The following is a 16971-nucleotide window of genomic DNA, read 5'->3' as shown; positions in this document are numbered from 1 at the left end:
AGTATTCTACCACTCAAGCCACAGAGCCACTAATGGTTTTCTGGTGGTTAATTGGAAAAAAGTCTCATGGACTTTTTCTGCCTGGGCTGGCTTTAAACCATGATCCTCAGATCTCAGCCTCCTGGGTAGCTAGTATTACAGGCATGAGCCACTGGCACCTGGCTTGGTCCTGAGTCTAGGCACTGTCCCAGAGCTCTTGCTCAAGGCCTAACATTCTGTCCTTTAGCCACCATTCTACTTGTGGCTTTTGGGGGGGGGGTAGTTTATAGTAGAGAAGAGTCTTAATCACTTTCCTGCCCTGGCTCACTTTGAACCACAGTCCTCAGATTGCAGCTTCTTGAGTAGCTAAGATTTACAGGTGTGAACCACCTGCAGCTTAGATGCACTTTTTTACTTGGCACTTTGTGTCTGCCTTTGGCCTTTGTTGTACATTGTATGGTGTGCTTATAATTTGTTGGCATCTTTTTTTTTTTTTTTTTTGTTGGCTGTGAGGCTTGAACTCTGGGCTTTAGCGCTGTCCCTCAGCTCTTCAGCTTAAGGATAGCACTCTACCACTTGAGCTACAGCGCCACTTCCGGTTTTCTAGAGGTTTATTAGTGATAAGAGTTTTACGGACTTTCCTGCCCTTGCTTTGAACTGGGATCCTCAGATCTCAGCCTCCTGAGTAGCTAGGATTACAAAAGGCGTGAGCCACCAGTGCCCGGCTAATTTGTTGGCATCTTTTTTTTTTTGTCAGTCGTGGGACTTGAACTCTGAGCCTGGGCGCTGTCCCTCAGCTCTTCAGCTCAAGGAGAGTGCTCTACCACTTGAGCTATAGCACCACTTCCGGTTTTCTGGTGGTTTATTGGAGATAGGAGTCTCACGGTCTCTCCTGCCCGGGCTGGCTTTGAACCGCGATCCTCAGATCTCAGCCTCCTGAGTAGCTAGGATTACAGGCGTGAGCCACCAGCGCCCGGCTAATTTGTTGGCATCTTAAACATAGCAGGTGGTAAGAGGAAGGGGCCGATTGCCCTGGATGTTCCCAGCAAGAACATCTCCTCACTGTAGATTTCTACCCCATGGAGAAAATGGGTTTTGAATGATGAGTATGGATTAGCATATATGCTGAGATGAAGGTTGAAGCGTCAGGAACTGTGACTGCTATATTTTGAGACATCAGCTACTGGCAGCAGTGGTTCTAGCTATTCAGGAAGCTGAGATCTGAGGAGTGCAATTCAGAGTCAGTCAGGAAAGTCTGTGAGACTCTTGTCTGCAGTTACTACCATGCATAGCCTTCCTGGGATGTCTGTTAGGTGAGCCTGACCACCCCCTGGACTGCAGGCTTTTTGTTGCTGTTCAGTGGTTCTGAGAGGCAGGGCCTAGTGTATGCTAGGCAAGCATTCTACACCAAGCTGTCATCCCCAGCCCTGGGCTGTTTCTGCTGTGGTCTTTGTTTTATTATGCTTTGTTTTGTGATGCAGGGTCTCTGAAACTAGATTGGCTTTGAACTTGTCCTCTCTCTGCCTCTGTCTCCCTGGTACAGAGATTACACGAGTAAACCACCATACCCTCTTTCCACTGTGTTTAATCAAAGGCTCACCACTTGTTTGACATCACCTAGGCACATGTCCTTTTCTCTTGCTTTCTCTCTCTTTTTTTTTTTTTTTTTTTTTTGGTCAGTTGTAGGGCTTGAACTCTGGGCTTGGGCGCTGTCCCTGCACTCTCTTCAACTCAAGGCGAGCACTTTACTGGTTGAGCCACAGTGTCACTTCTGGTTTTCTAGTGGTTTATTGGAGATGAGAGTCTCACAGACTTTCCTGCTCGAGCTGGCTTTGAACTGAGATCCTCAGATCTCAGCCTCCTGAGTAGCTAGGGTTAAAGGCGTGAGCCACCAAGCATCCGGCTTCCTCTTGCTTTCTCTTGTGCTATATTTTCTCCCCCATTTTTCCTCTCCTACTCCCACAATGTGTTTCCAGGGTAGTCAGATTTACATATCACATAAAAAGATTCCTACCTTAATAAAATAAGTGGTTCTTAAGGAAATGGTGCTTAGATTCTTAGCAAAGGAGATTTACTTTATTGACTCTTGCACATTTTCATTTAAACTCAGATGTTTATTTCAGATCAAATCTTAAATATATGTTTAAGTACATTTTATTTTTTAAAAAGGAAGGTTTGGAGCACCACAAATTATAGGAGATCCTAGCTATAATGAGAAGTGCTTAATAGGAGGATTGCTGTCCAGGCTGCCCTGGAACAAATAGAGACCATATTTCAAAACAGAACAGAAGGAGTTGGAGGGATAGAGAACCCTTGGGTTCAAGCCTTCATTCCCCTATCTCCCCCAAGAAAGGCACGTTTGTAAGATTTTTTTTTTTCCCCACAGAAGAGGAAAAATTTTAATGACCTCCAAACAATACACACTGTAAACGTTTGTAAGATTTTATACCCCAAAGCAAGAGCAGTTTCAGCCAGGTGCCAGCGGGCTTCCTGTCATTGCTGGGATGATGGACACACCACTGGGCCCAACTTCTTTTATTTTAATTTTTTTTAATTTTTAAATTTTATTTATTTATTTAGCCAGTCCTGGGGCTTGAACTCTGGGCCTGGGTGTTGTGTTGTCCCTGAGCTTCTTTTGCCCAGGGCTAGCGCTCGACCAGTTGAGCCACAGCACTACTTCTGGTTTTTGTGTAGTTAATTGGTGATAAGAGTCTCATGGACTTTCTTGCCCAGGCTGGCTTCAAGCCATGATCTGCAGATCTCAGTCTCCTGAGTAGCTAGGAATACAGGCACAAGCCACTGCCACTTTTTTTTTCTGTCAGTCATGGGGCTTGAACTCTGGTCCTGGGCACTGGCCCTTAGCTCTTCAGCTCAAGGCTAGCACCCTACCACTTGAGCCACAGTGCCACTACGGCTTTTTTCTGCTTATGTGGTGCTGAAGAATCAAACCCATGGCCTCATGCATGAGAGGGAAGCGCTCTACCACTGAGCCAACTTCCCAGCCCTCACTTTAATTTTTAATGAAGGTGAGATTCACTAATTTAAGTTCACCATTTTAAAGTGAACAATTCAGAGCTAAGGGTACGCTTAGAGCACTTGCTTTCATGCCTGGGGTCTGCAAAATAGCATTGCAAAATTAATAATAATAATAATATAAACAGTTCCATGATGGTTGTGCAGCTATCTCCTCTATCTTTTTTTTTTAATTTATTTTATTTTATTTGTGAACATACTGTACAGAGGGGTTACAATTACATGGGCAGGATAATGCGTACATTTCTTACCAAGCATTACAGCCTCCTCCTTTGTTTACCCTTCACACCCCTTCCCAGCCTCCCCCCTCCCCCCCATATCACCTCCATCTGTTGTGTGTGCGTTCACGTGTGTGTGTGTGTATGTGTGTGTGTGTGTGTGTGTGTGTGTGTGTGTGTTGCTCTTTATCCTGTAGCTGTTCCTTCTTCTGGCATTCACACGTCTGTATGATTCAGTCTTTGGCTTACACTTGCACGGGTCTATTTGACGCTGTTTACTGCTCTGTAAAGTATCTCTAAGCCACCTCTGGTGACTTGGTGATGGTGAGAGGTCCTGGTAGGTGACACAGACCAGTGTGGATAACTCATGGTTTTGCTGGAGACAGGTTTTGTTCAGTGTTCGTCTGTCCCCAGGATGATCTTGTCAAGACAGCTCTGCCTGGCACGTGCCTCCATGGTGACTGCTCCATTCCTGTCTTCCAGGCCAAACTTCCCGATCTGCAGCCATTCCCCTCCCCGCATGGTGACACCGTGACCCAGCAGGAGGAACTGGTGTGGATGCCGGGCGTTAACGACTGTGACCTCCTCATGTACCTGCGGGCAGCAAGGTAATGGCGCCTCCCCCTCCCGTGCTCCCAGCTGACCCACAGGCCACAAGCGTCTCCTCCCCACTGACATTTTACTCCTGAGTGGGGCATCTGCTCCAATTCTTACAGAGACAATTAGTTTGCCATGTTAAAGTCATATTTTTCCTTGATATTTGCCTCATATCAGACTTTGAAACTCTTCAGAAAGACAACTGGACGTTATCAGCCCCTCTTATTCTGTCTAGCTGAGTAATTCACTCACTCTATCTTACAAATTCATGACCATTTCGTGTCTTACCTACATGGGGCCACTGGTCTGCGACTGTCCCACAGTACTTGCTGTCCAGACACGGCACTGTGCAGGCACAGCCTTCCACGTCTGCAGCAGTGCTGGCACGCTGCGGTGTCACTGTGTGCAGAGGAGTGAGGCGCCGGCTGCACTCCGCGGCGCTGCTGCGCATGCGGCACATGGTGCAGAGAACAGCGGGTAGCAGAGGTGAACCTGTAAGGCACTTTTGAGTCTCTGACTTTTCATTTCATGGAAAGGTGGTTTATAGATGAGAAGAATAATTTCACATGTACTGTGAAAACTTAAAAACCTTTTCAGCTAGATGCCAATGGCTCATGCCTATAATCCTAGCTACTCAGGAGGCTGAGATCTGAGGATCACTGTTTGAAGCCAGCCTGAGCAAGAAAGGCTGTGAGACTCTATCTCCAGTAAACTACTCAGAATGGCTCAAGTGGTAGAATGCTAGCCATGAGCAAAATAAGCTCAAGGACAGAGCCCAGGCCCAGAGTTCAAGTCCCAGGATTGGCAAAAAAAAAACAACACCTTTTCATTAGTATCTAGTAATTGTGCATATAGAGACTTTTCTCTGAAAAGGTCAAAATCTAGTGGAATAATCTAGTGGGTTATGTGTGTGCTCACATCTGAAATCCAAGGAGTAATAACTCAGAGGAGGAAGAAAGACAACTGGATGAGGAGGGAGGGAGGACTCACAGGAGCTGAGGCCAGACTCTGAAACTCTAGTTTACCATGTGATTTGGACTGGGTTGAAAGTAGTTAAAGCCACCAGGCAAATGTTGCTATGTGCTGACATTAACAACGTCCTTTCTTCCAAAGGAGCATGGCGGCCTTTGCGGGGATGTGTGACGGGGGCTCCACAGAGGATGGCTGTGTGGCAGCGTCTCGCGATGACACCACTCTCAATGCATTGAACACAGTAAGTGTGTGAAAGCCACCTTGGGCTGGCTTCAGGGTCCAGTGATGGCCACAGAGACCATGCAGCCAGCAGTGTCAGGAGCCACGGCTGGGTGTGGTGCTGGGATTGGAAGATGAATTGCAGTCTTGGCAGTCCATGCATGCAGAACCTTCAGGTTCATTTTCTGGTCTGTGCCTGTACTGGGGACAGTGGCGAGTCTTAGTCAGGTCCCATTTCAGAGGTTAGCAAGTATGTACCTCTCTCACAGCTGGGGACTCGACCTTACAACATCTCCCTAAAGGCCCAAGAACAGTCACTAAAGAGATCAGAAGTAGCCGGGCGCTGGTGGCTCACGCCTGTAATCCTAGCTACTCAGGAGGCTGAGATCTGAGGATCGTGGTTCAAAGCCAGCCCGGGCAGGAGAGACCGTGAGACTCCTATCTCCAATAAACCATCAGAAAACCGGAAGTGGCGCTGTAGCTCAAGTGGTAGAGCGTTTGCCTTGAGCTGAAGAGTTGAGGGACAGCGCCCAGGCCCAGAGTTCAAGCCCCACGACCGACCAAAAAAAAAAAAAAAAAAAAAGAGATCAGAAGTAAGTGAAATAAGTGACTGTCCTCCTGAGTCTGTCACATGACATACTCCCGAAATGACTCCGCTGTTTTAATCTGTTAGCAGCCATAGAACAGTTAAAAAGTAACAGTACTCATGACACTGCAAACTGTAGGGTTGCAGCTCCAGTTTAGCATTACTGCTTTATGACCGTTCATTTTGTGTTTAGAAAATACTCTTAAGGGACAATAAAGGGAAAGTGCTGTGTTCTGAAGTTACATTGAATTAATTCCTTTCTGTGTGGTTATTAAAGTGAAGTTTTCAAATCCAAAGAAGTAATTGTGAATAATGATAGAATATATAGTTCTACTACAATGATAATGTATGTGGTTATATGTGTTTATTAGGACATTAAGGATGAGGCTGAGCAGGTCTCCTAATGGCTGCCTAAATATTTTTGGTCTTTAAGGGGTTAGTATGGTTGGAAGGGACTTTTTAGATCATCTGTCCAGTTTCTAAATAGACACAAATCCAAAGCTTAAAAGATCCAGAAGACTTAACGCTTATAATCCAAAAAACTCATTAGGAGGAAAACAATATTTCCAATTTAGAGATGGTTTTACTCTAATTTCTACTTGTTACTGAACATATTAACAGATATCTGAGTGACATGGTTGAGTTTATTCCTGGTCTGACTAGGGTTTAGAGGTGTTACATAATACTGTAATAGTTCTTACGTTTTGGAGATTGTTAGTGATCCTGCTGGGAATATGCTCTTCTACGTAGCTGTTCACTCTTCTACATTCACTGAAGAAAGTACTGTGTGTGCTTTCTCATTGATTTGATAGTTAACTATTTTTTTTTAAAGATAAAGAGTCTTTAAAATGAGCATGTGATAGAGCCAGAAGAAGTCATTGAGAATATTTTACAATTGAAGAAATGGAGACTCAGATTTGTGATATCGTAGACAATGCCAGTGGTCAGAGAGGTATAAATCATATCTGCCAATTCAAGCACCTTGAAAGTGTGTGTGCTTTCAAAGAAAGTCTTTGATAGGAGCTTCTTTCTATTATTATTATTTTTTAACTGGTACTGGGGCTTACCCACACAGGGCCTGGTTCCTGTCCCTTAGCTAAATTTGAGCCTCAAGGCTGACACTCGACCACTGGAGCCATAGCTCCACTTCTGGCTAATTGGTGGTTAATTGGAGATAAGAATCTCACAGAATTTCTTGTCCTGGGCTAACTTTCAGTTCCTGTCCTCAGATCTCAGCCTCCTAAGAAGCGAGGGTTATAGGCATGAGCCACCAGCACCCAGCCCATAAAATTTTTAAACAAAAATTTGAACGTTGCTCTATGCTGGTGCCAGCACTAGTGGCTCATGCCTGTAATCCTAGCTACTCAGGAGACAGATCTGAGGACAGGGTCTCAAAATGAGCCCAGGGATTTTTTAATGACAGTGCAGCTAGTTTGTTGTTGGTGGTGTTTTTTGTTTGTTTTTTTGTGTGGTTTTTTTTGTGGGTCATGGGCTTGAACTCTGGGCCTGGGCACTGTCCCTCAGCTCTTCAGCTCAAGGCGAGCACTCTACCACTTGAGCCACAGTCCCACTTTCTGGTGGTTTATTGTAGATAAGAGTTTCATGACCTTTCCTTCCCGGGCTGGCTTTGAACCTCGATCCTCAGCTCTCTGCATCCTGAGTAGTTAGGATTACAGGTGTAAGCCACAAGCGCCCAGCTAGTTGGTTGAGTTTTGAAAAAGAAGATTTTAACTATATTGCATTTTTTGGCAGCCCATTCTGATTCTCATTCTAAACCCTTTAAAGGTTTTGTAGAGGCTGGGAATATGACTTAATGGTAGAGTGTTTTCCTAGCATGCATGAAGCCCAAGTTTGATTCCTCAGTACCACATATACAGAAAACGCCGAAGCGGAGTTATGGCTCAAATGGTAGAGTGCTAGCCTTGAGCAAAAGAAGCTCAGGGACAGTGCGTAGGCCCTGAGTTCAAGGAGAGAGAGAGGGAGGGAGGGAGAGAGAGAGAGAGGGAGAGAGAGAGAGAGAGAGAGAGAGAGAGAGAGAGAGAGAGAGATTTTGTGGAAAATAATTTACAGAAATAGTTCTGGCTACTATTGCCCATTGTCCTTTGTGGCAAGCTCCTTGGGAAGGAGTGGCATTTCTTCCTGTATGGGCCACCCAAGATGGCTCAACAATCTTGTGTTCTGTAATCCTGGCACATTCAACCACTGAAGGACTGTAGAGCTTGTGTGTGCTTGATTCGGCAGCCATGGAAATCACTTAGCACTGTTTTAGCTTTTGTGCTTCTCTATTGCACTGGCTGCTGAATGAAAAGTGAAAAATGGAAAATCTTGTAGGAGTTTATGTTTATTTTGATTGCCTCCAACCTGTTGACTTTGTATTCTTTGGTCTGCCAAGTCACTGAGTCCTGGTAGCCTTCTGGTTGGTTCCTTCTGTTTTTCTCTGTGCACAGTCGTGGAATGTGCAGATGTATTTTCCCCTGCTGGTCTGTGTGTTTGGTTTCTTTTTCATGCTTTATTATACTGCCCTGAGCCTCCTGATTACAGTAGAAAGCTGCGAGGAGAGGCTGTCTTTGTCTCTTTTCTGGTCTGGCTAAACATTCACTGTTAGTGTTATGTATACTTATTGCTGATTTTTAAAATTAGGCTGAGAATGGCACATTGAATTTTGTCAATTTTTTTCCTTTTGTTTCTGCCCTACTAGCTTGAAACCTCTACCTTAGATCTCCTGAGTGAGTAGCTAGGATTACAGGTGTGAGCCACTGACATCCTACTATTTTTTCCATTTTTGTTTTTTGCCAGCACTGGGGCTTGCACTCAGGGCCTGGGTGATGTCCCTGAGCTTTTATGCTCAAGGCTAGTGTTCTACCACTTGAGCCACAGCTTTGCTTCTGGCCTTTTTGGATTACAGGTGTGAGCCACTGGCACCTGGCTTATTCTTCACTTTTAAATTAAGTATTTGTTTGATTTGACATCAGAGTAATACTGTCTTCTTTTAAGTTTGTAATGCATTTGTTGTTGCTAACTGTAGGAAGGATATTTATTATTCTTTAAGGCACAGACATCACAATCTGAATATTGGTGGGTATTTTTTAAATTGCAGGTGGACATAAGCCTATCCATAGTTTATATTTCTTCCTGTGTCACTATGTTGGGATTGAGTTTACAGCCTTGAGCTTGCTAGGCAGGCACTCTACCACTTGAACATCCTCCACCAGCCCAATGTATCACTTCATTCATGCATTACCTTTTTTTTTTTTTTTTTTTTTTTTTTTGGTTGGTTGGGGTTTGAACTCTGGGCCTGGGCGCTGTCCCTCAGCTCTTCAGCTCAAGGCTAGCACTCTACCACTTGAGCCACAGAACTGCTTCCAGTTTTCTGGTGGTTTATTGGAGATAAGAGTCTAATGGACTTTCCTGCCTGGGCTGGCTTTAAACTGTGATCCTCAGATCTCAGCCTCCTGAGTAGCTGGGATTATAGGCATGAGCCACCCGTGCCATGTGAGCAACTAGTGCCCCACTCTTTTCATTCTTAACATTGTTTCTTCTTGATTGACCTTAGTAAAGATTGGTAGCAATGTTCAGTCTTGAGAGATGCTAGAGTTTGGGGCTAGGGCTCAAGCAGTAAAATGCCTTCCTAGATAGCATGAGACTCCCAAGTTCAAACCCCAGGACTTTGTTCCTCCCCACCTCTTGAGGGAAAAGAAATTTAATTTTTTTCCCTCTTTTTTAAAGTATATTTTTAATACCTATTCAGGGGTTTAATCCAACATTTTTTCCTAGCTTCCAGAAATGGAATCTTATATAACTGATTTTATCACCAATTTTAAGGGTTTTACTAAACTAATACTGATTTTTTTTCTTAGCACTCAAGTATCTTTCTTGTTTCCTAATGAAATTAAACTTTTTTTGAATTTTTGTCCTTAGTAATTTATTATCATTTTTATGCTTATCTTTTATCACCAACACTATATGTATATACTTTAAGAAAAATTTATAATCACATAGCGGAGATTTTACCTCAGTCTGGACAGCTTTATTCCCTGAAATACGGATGGCTGTTAGACATTCAAATTTAGCTTTTTACATCTCCAAGAGAGTATGTATTTGTTTTCTTATTTATGTAAGTCCACATCTCCTTCAACAAAAGATTCAAAGCATCTACTAGCTTAATGGTTTTCTACCTGTGATCTACAACTACCAAAATTTGTTCAGCATTGAGTATCAGTCTTTGTTTCTGAGTCATACCCCAACACTGGAGACATTGATGTTATTAAAGTCCCATGGCAGGATATGCAGCTAAGTGGTCTAGAAGACTCACATCCCTCTGTCTCTTTTATCCTAATGAAGTAAGTCTGTTTGAGGGGAGGCTCTGCTATTCATCTTGACTTCACTAAAGCCTCCAGGTTTGGAACCCTTTGCAGAACTTGGGGGAGTAAGTGAATGTGGGGATTTCTTATCTCCCAAAGGCAGCTTCATGGGGGAAGAGGGGACTTTTCTTCACAATTTGAAGGAAGTATGTGTTCAAGATCCTCCCGATGATTAGCCATGCCCACCCCTTCCCTTGGATGCTTCCCCCTACATAGTTCGCTGCTCAGATGAGGCAGTATTAAATGGTTACTGTTTGATGACTTGGGTTAAAGTAGGGTTTGGGGGCTGGGAAGGTGGCTCAGTGGTAGAGTGCTTGCCTTGCATGCATGAGGCCCTGGGTTTGATTGCTCAGCACCACACAAGCAAAAAGAAAAAAGCCGGAAGTGGCGCTGTGATTCAAGTGGTAGAGTGCTACCCTTGAGCTGAAATGCTAAGGTACAGTGCCCAGGCCCAGAGTTCAGGCCCCACAACCGGACCCCCCCCCCAAAAAAAAAAGTAGGGTTTGGGTTATTTTTCCCCTTCATGATATTTTGGTTATAGGTTGAAAAGAATAATGAGAGAAATTAATATGCTATATATGACTTCCTATTACAGAAATCCAATGAATTTCTAAACAGCAGCTCATATAAATCAATCTTCATAAACCCTGTTGCTATTGTTTTATTTATGGGCGTCTGCTGCATGTTGTATTCTTTACTGCATTAGAGAAAATGTAGAAGGAAGCCATGCAGTTGAGGTTTCCTAATAAAACCAAGACTTTTGCAACTGATTGCCAACAAAATTATAGATAAATTTGCATTTTTATTTTATGGTGTTTTGGCCAATTAGTAACATTTAATCTTTGGTTTTGAAAACTGTTTAGAAATTTACCGACATTGGCTGGGAATGTGGCTTAGTAGAGTATTTGCCTAGCATCCATGAAGCCCTGGGTTTGATTCCTCAGTACCACATAAACAGAAAAGGCTGGAAGTAATGCTGTGGCTCAAGTGGTAGAGCACTAGCCTTGAGCAAAAGAAGCTCAGGAACAGTGCCTAGACCCTGAATTCAAGCCCCAGGATTAGCGAAAGAAAGAAAGAAAGAAAGAAAGAAAGAGAGAGAGAGACAGAGAGACAGAGAGAGAGAGAGACAGAGAAAGAAAGAAAGAAAGAAAGAAAGAAAGAAAGAAAGAAAGAAAGAAAGAAAGAAAGAAAGAGAAAGAAAGAAAGAAAGGAAAGAAAGAAAACTTTCTGAAGTTCAAGGTAATAGCATTTTAAAAACAGATTCACCGGACACTGGTGGTTCATGCCTGGAATCCTAGCTATTTAGGAGGCTGAGATCTGAAGATCATAGTTCATAGCCAGCCCAGGCAGGAAAGTCCATGAGACTCTTACCTCCAATTAACCACCAGAAAATTGGAGGTGCCAGAGTGCTAGCTTCAAGTGAAAAGATTAGCCTGGGACAGTGCCCAGGCCCTGAGTTCAAGACCCACAACTGACCCACCCCTCCCCCTGGGGTTGGGGGGAAGCAGATTCTGAAAGATTTAAGTTCAAAGCCAGCCCAGGCAGAGAAGCCTGTTGAAGACTCCTTCTCCAGCTAACCCACAAAATACCAGACCAGAGGCATGGCTCAAATTGAGAGCTGGGAGCAAGAGATGCCAAGGAAGTAGCATGTGAAGCCCTGAGTCTAAACCCCAGTACTGGCAGCAAAATAAAATGAATTCTAAAATATATTCTAGATAGTGCTCAAAACATGTGGAAGGACAAATAGTATAAACACTAACATTTTATAACACATTCCAGAGCTTACTACATGTCTTGTGGGACCTGCCCAGGCCTGAGGATTGCACTTTGAAGCCAACCTGGACAAGAAAGTCTATTGAGACAGTTATCTCCAGTTGATTACCAAAAAAGCTGGAAGTGGAGTTGGGGCTCTAGTGACAGAGTGGTTGCTCCAGTCCTTGGGTTCAAGCCCCAGGACCAGCACCAAAAAAAAAAAAAAAAAAGGAAAGGAAGAGAAAGAGTGTGTGTGTGTGTGTGTGTGTGTGTGTGTGTGTGTGTGTGTGTGTGTGTGTGTGTGTGTGTGTGTGTGTGTGTGTGTGTGTGTGTGTGTGTGTGTGTGTGTGTGTGTGTGTGTGTGTGTGTGTGTGTGTGTGTGTGTGTGTGTGTGTGTGTGTGTGTGTGTGTGTGTCTTTTGAACTCTTTCTTGGCCTGGGCACTGGAGCTCAACTTTTGCACTATAGGCTGGTGCTTATAATTGAGCCATAGTTTCACTTTCTACTTTTTGGTGGTGTAAGTCTCATAGGCTTTCCTTCCCAGGGTGGTTTTTTAAACCTTAATCTCAGGTCTCAGTCTTCTGAATAACTAGAATTATAGGCATGAGCCACTATCACCTATCCTAGATGTTTCTTTTTTCTTTCTTTAGTCAGTCATGGGGCTTGAACTCTGGGTCTGGGCGCTTTCCCTGAGCTCTTTTGCTCAAGATTAACATTCTACCACTTGGGGCCACAGCACCACTTTTGCTTTTCTCAGTGGTTTATTGAAGATGAGTCTCACAGACTTTCCTTCCCAGGCAAGCTTTGAACCATGATACTCAGATCTCAGCCTCCTCAGTAGCTAAGATTCTAGGTATGAGTCACCAGCACCTGGCTGTAGATGTTTCTTAAGCTACTAAGCTTTTTACCTTTTAGTAGAAGCTAAATCACATTTCCAGTCCTTTCTAAGAACCTAGAAGACTGGACAGGGAGAAATGTGTAAAGAATTTCTAACTGAATGGCAAACCTCCAAGCTGCATATTTTCTTGGCATTCCCAAGAGGGCTGTTTATAAGGAATTGGCCTCACTTCTACTTGTCCTCAAGTTTACCTTTTTTTTTTTTTTTTTGCCAGGCCAAGGGCCTTGAACTCAGGGCCTGAACACTGTGCCTGAGCCTCTCTGTGCTCAAGTCTAGCATTCTACCACGTGAGCCACAGTACCACTTGTGGCTTTTTCTGAGTAGTTTATTGGAGATAAGAAGCTCACAGACTTTTCCTTCCCCAGGATGGCTTTGAACCTGGACCCTCAGATCTCAGCCTCCTAAGTAGCTAGAGTTACAGGCATGAGCCATTGGTGCCTGGCCCCAAGTTTAAATTTTTATGTGTATATAAATACATAAGGTAGGTGCACTTTATGTTTTTATTTTCCTGGGGGTATTGAGATTTGAACTCAGGGCTGAACACTTGCTAAGCACATGTACCACATGAACCATGTCTCCAGTATATATTCCTCGTGTGTGTGTCAGTCCTACAACTTGAACTCAGGGCCTAGACACTGTCCCTCCCTGAGCTTTTTCACTGAAGGCTAATAACATTCTACTTCTTTGAACCACAGAGCCACTTCTGGTTTTCTAGTGGCTAATTGGAGATAAGAATCTCATGGACTTTTCTGCCCAGGCTGGCTTCAAACCATAATTCTCAGCCTCCTGAGTAGCGAGGATTATAATTGTGAGCCATGGGTACCCGCACCTCTGGTTATTTTTGAGCAAAGGCCTTCACTTTTTGCCCAGGATGATTTGGACCATGATCTTTCTATTTATTTTTCTTGTTATAACTTAAATGACAGGCATGCACCACTGTACCGAACCTTTTCTGTTGAGATAGAGTCTTGTGAACTTTTTTGGCCTGGGTTGGTGGAGAGCATCGAATCTCCTGATCATAGCCTCCCATGTGGCTGAAATGACCGTCATAAGCCACTGATCCTGTGTGGTGCTTTTCTTCACTTATCTATGAAAGGTAAAACCTTTCCCTAGATCAATTAGCATTTCTCAGTAGATCCATTTGTACCCACTTGAGATGGATTACTGTGGTTTTGCTGTTACACTGCAGCCTTCTGCCCAGTTTCATGTTACATTTTGTTCTTTGATTTCAAGGCTGTGAGGATGCTAGAGGAAGTAAAAATGTGGTTGACTTTCCACTGGTAGCCAGACATAGGTCTTTCTTAGCTGACAAATAATTATCATTCAGGAAAGCCACATAAACAGTCTGGATTCATGAACCTGCCAGTAGCTCTTCTCCTGGTGGACAGCGTTACACTCATTCTGTGTCACAGCCAAGTGTTCTTACTCAGCAGATTCAGTCGCTGCATTCTGAAGAGGCCTCCCCTCCCTTTGAAGCAGTTGGCACTCAGCCTTGGCCCTCACCACACCTGCTTCCTTTGTGTTCTGTGCCTGAACTCATACACCAAGAACAAAAGCAAAGATTTGTTTATAAGAAGTGCAGTAATTTCTTAGAAACAAAAATGTTAGCTGAGTGCCAGTGTCTCATGCTTGTAATTCTAGCTACTGAGGAGGCTGGGGATCTGAGGATCGCAGTTCAAAGCCAGCTCAGGAAAGTTTATAGTTTAAAGAGTCACACAGCCAGCTGCAGGAAAGTTCATGAGATTTTTTTTTTTTTTTTTGGTCTGTCATGGGGCTTGAACTCTGGGCCTGGGCACTGTCCTTCAGCTCTTCAGCTCCAGGCGAGCGCTCTACCACTTGAGCTACAGCGCCACTTCTGGTTTTCTGGTGGTTTATTGGAGATAGGAGTCTCACGGTCTCTCCTGCCTGGGCTGGCTCTGAACCGCGATCCTCAGATCTCAGCCTACTGAGTAGCTAGGATTACAGGCATGGGCCACCAGCGCCCGGCAAGTTCATGAGACTCTTATCTCCAGTTAACCACCAAAAAGCTGGAAGTGGAGCTGTGGCTCAAGTGGTAGAGCACCAGCCTTGAGCACAAAAGCTCAGGTCCTGTGTCAAGTCTCCCACCCAGAAAAGGTACCAAAATTTCATCAACAGTTAGCTGTGTAAGTGACTAATTATCCATAATTTTTGTAAGGACCTATAGCATAAACTTCTAGCTTTGAAAATTACAAAACCTCGGAAATTAAGACAGCTCGAATCCTGTGGTCTAAGTGAAGTGGCGACGTGCCATAGGCAGTTTGAAATGGAGAATTTGGCCTAGGTCAATGGCTATGTTTTCTTTTTTAATTAATGAGTTAATGTTATTCCATTTATTACTTCAGAATATCCTGTAATATTTTGTCTTTTAAAAACTCTATAAAATGAGGGGGATATAAAATATTGGCAGGTTTTAAAGCTTACTTTATGGCTCCCTCTCTTATAGCTAACAAAGTGTCTTTTCCTAGAACAGCTTGTTAACTCACACCCCTGAGGTTCCTGGTTTTGTTAGACTCAAAAATTTCTTTAAGGGCTGGGAAAGTGGCTCAGTTGGTAGAGCGCTTGCATTGCATGCATGAGGCCCTGGGTTCGATTCCTCAGCACTACATAAGCAGAAAAAAAAAAAGGCCGGAAGTGGGCTGTGGCTCAAGTGGTAGAGCGCTAGCCTTGAGCTGAAGAGCTGAGGGACAGCGCCCAGGCCCAGAGTTCAGGCCCCACAACCGGACCCCCCCCCCCCCAAAAAAAATTCTTTAAGCCAGCCACCAGTGGCTCACGCCTGTCATCCTAGCTACTTCAGGAGGCTGAGATCTTAGGATCGCAGTTCAGAGCCAGCCCGGGCAGGAATGTCCGGGAGATTCTTCCCTCCAATTAAGCACCAGAAAATTGGAAGTGGCGCTGTGGCTCAAGTGGTAGAGCGCTAGCCTTGAGCTGAAGAGCTGAGGGACAGTGCCCAGGCCCAGAGTTCAAGCCCCACGACCAACCAGAGGGGGGGGGGGGAATATATATATATAATATATATATATATATATATATATATATATATTTTTTTTTTTTTTTTCTTTAGAGTTAATCGTAGTGTCTTTTTTTGGGGGGGGGGGGTCCAGTCGTGGGGCCTGAACTCTGGGCCTGGGCGCTGTCCCTCAGCTCTTCAGCTCAAGGCTAGCGCTCTACCACTGGAGCCACAGTGCCACTTCCGGCTTTTTTCTTTTTTCTTATGTGGTGCTGAGGAATCAAACCCAGGGCCTCATGCATGCAAGGCAAGCACTCTACCACTGAGCCACCTTCCCAGCCCCAATCGTAGTGTCTTATAACCTGTACTCTCAGTGCTTATGACAGAAGGATCGTAAGTTTGAGGCCAGCAGCAGCTACATAGTGAGATCCTGTCTCAAAAATAAATACATACATAAACAAACTGGAAGGTTGACTCAAACAGTCCTGGGCCTGCCGAGTGAGTTCAAGTCCTTGTACCATTTTACACACAAAAAATCCCTATGATTGTGTGTTGGTGATACATGTCTATGATCCTAGCTACTCAGGAGGCTGAGGTCACAGTTCAAAGCCAGGCCAGGCAGAAAAGTTGGTGAGACTCTGATCCCCAATTAACCACCAAAAAGCCAGAAGTAGAGCTGTGGCTCAAACAGTAGAGTGCTAGCCTTGAGCACAAGAGCTCAGGGACAGTGTCCAGGACCAGCGCATGTGCATGTGCACATACATACATTTCAATGGCCTTTAGCTAGCATCATATCTTAAGTAGGAGAGCACCTGCCTTACAAGCACACAATGTATGACTCAAGTCATACATTGAGTCCCAGTATCACCAAAAAGAAAAAAAAAAGGGAAAAAAAGACTCCAGGTTCCCAACCAGTTGTCAAGATCTCTGTTGTTTGCATCTCATTCCTGTCTCTCATCCTGTGTTGATGACTACAGTTCATGCCTCTGGGGCACTTGTGGGACAAGGTCAGTGTTCTAATTTAACAGGTCAGTGCACTTCCTAAGGTCAACATGAGGCTAATGGAGGCTCTTCTTGATTTTAAGCTAAAGTCTGTTTCTTTTGCTCCTCTCCAGTGTGGCTTCCAGTCCCTTCCCTTTTTAGTAGGCCAGGAAGTAGTTCCTAATCCCAGAGATAATCTCAGCTCTTGGTTCATGCCAAACACGGAGCTAAGTTTTTCATTGGATCCACAGCCAGGTACCCTATCATGTTTAGTCCTCAAGTCTGCAGAATACTCACACCTGTATTTCTGGTACCAGGCTCTTGTGGTGTTTGTGTTTTGTGAAGACAGTGTCACACAGAGCCTCAAGATAGGCAAGTGGTCAGAATGCAAAGAGCATCGGCATTAGG

At 44.2% G+C, this 16971-nt stretch overlaps 1 protein-coding gene across 3 annotated transcripts in view; it reads left to right on the top strand.

The window, feature by feature from the left end:
- Positions 1-16971, top strand: part of Rere (arginine-glutamic acid dipeptide repeats) — a 402127-nt gene that overhangs the window by 278497 nt on the left and 106659 nt on the right. For all 3 annotated transcript variants that reach the window (XM_070037277.1, XM_070037278.1, XM_070037279.1), the window contains 2 exons: positions 3714-3838; positions 4941-5040. In XM_070037277.1, coding sequence (XP_069893378.1) covers positions 3714-3838; positions 4941-5040 — 225 coding nt within the window. The remainder of the gene's footprint in view (positions 1-3713; positions 3839-4940; positions 5041-16971) is intronic.

The sequence above is a fragment of the Dipodomys merriami genome, unplaced genomic scaffold (genome assembly GCF_024711535.1).
Source record: "Dipodomys merriami isolate MVZ:Mamm:240054 unplaced genomic scaffold, mDipMer1.0.p SCAF_28, whole genome shotgun sequence".
Lineage (NCBI taxonomy): Eukaryota > Metazoa > Chordata > Mammalia > Rodentia > Heteromyidae > Dipodomys > Dipodomys merriami.
The sequence above is the reverse complement of the archived record's forward strand: the minus strand, read 5'-3'. Positions and strand labels throughout refer to the sequence as shown.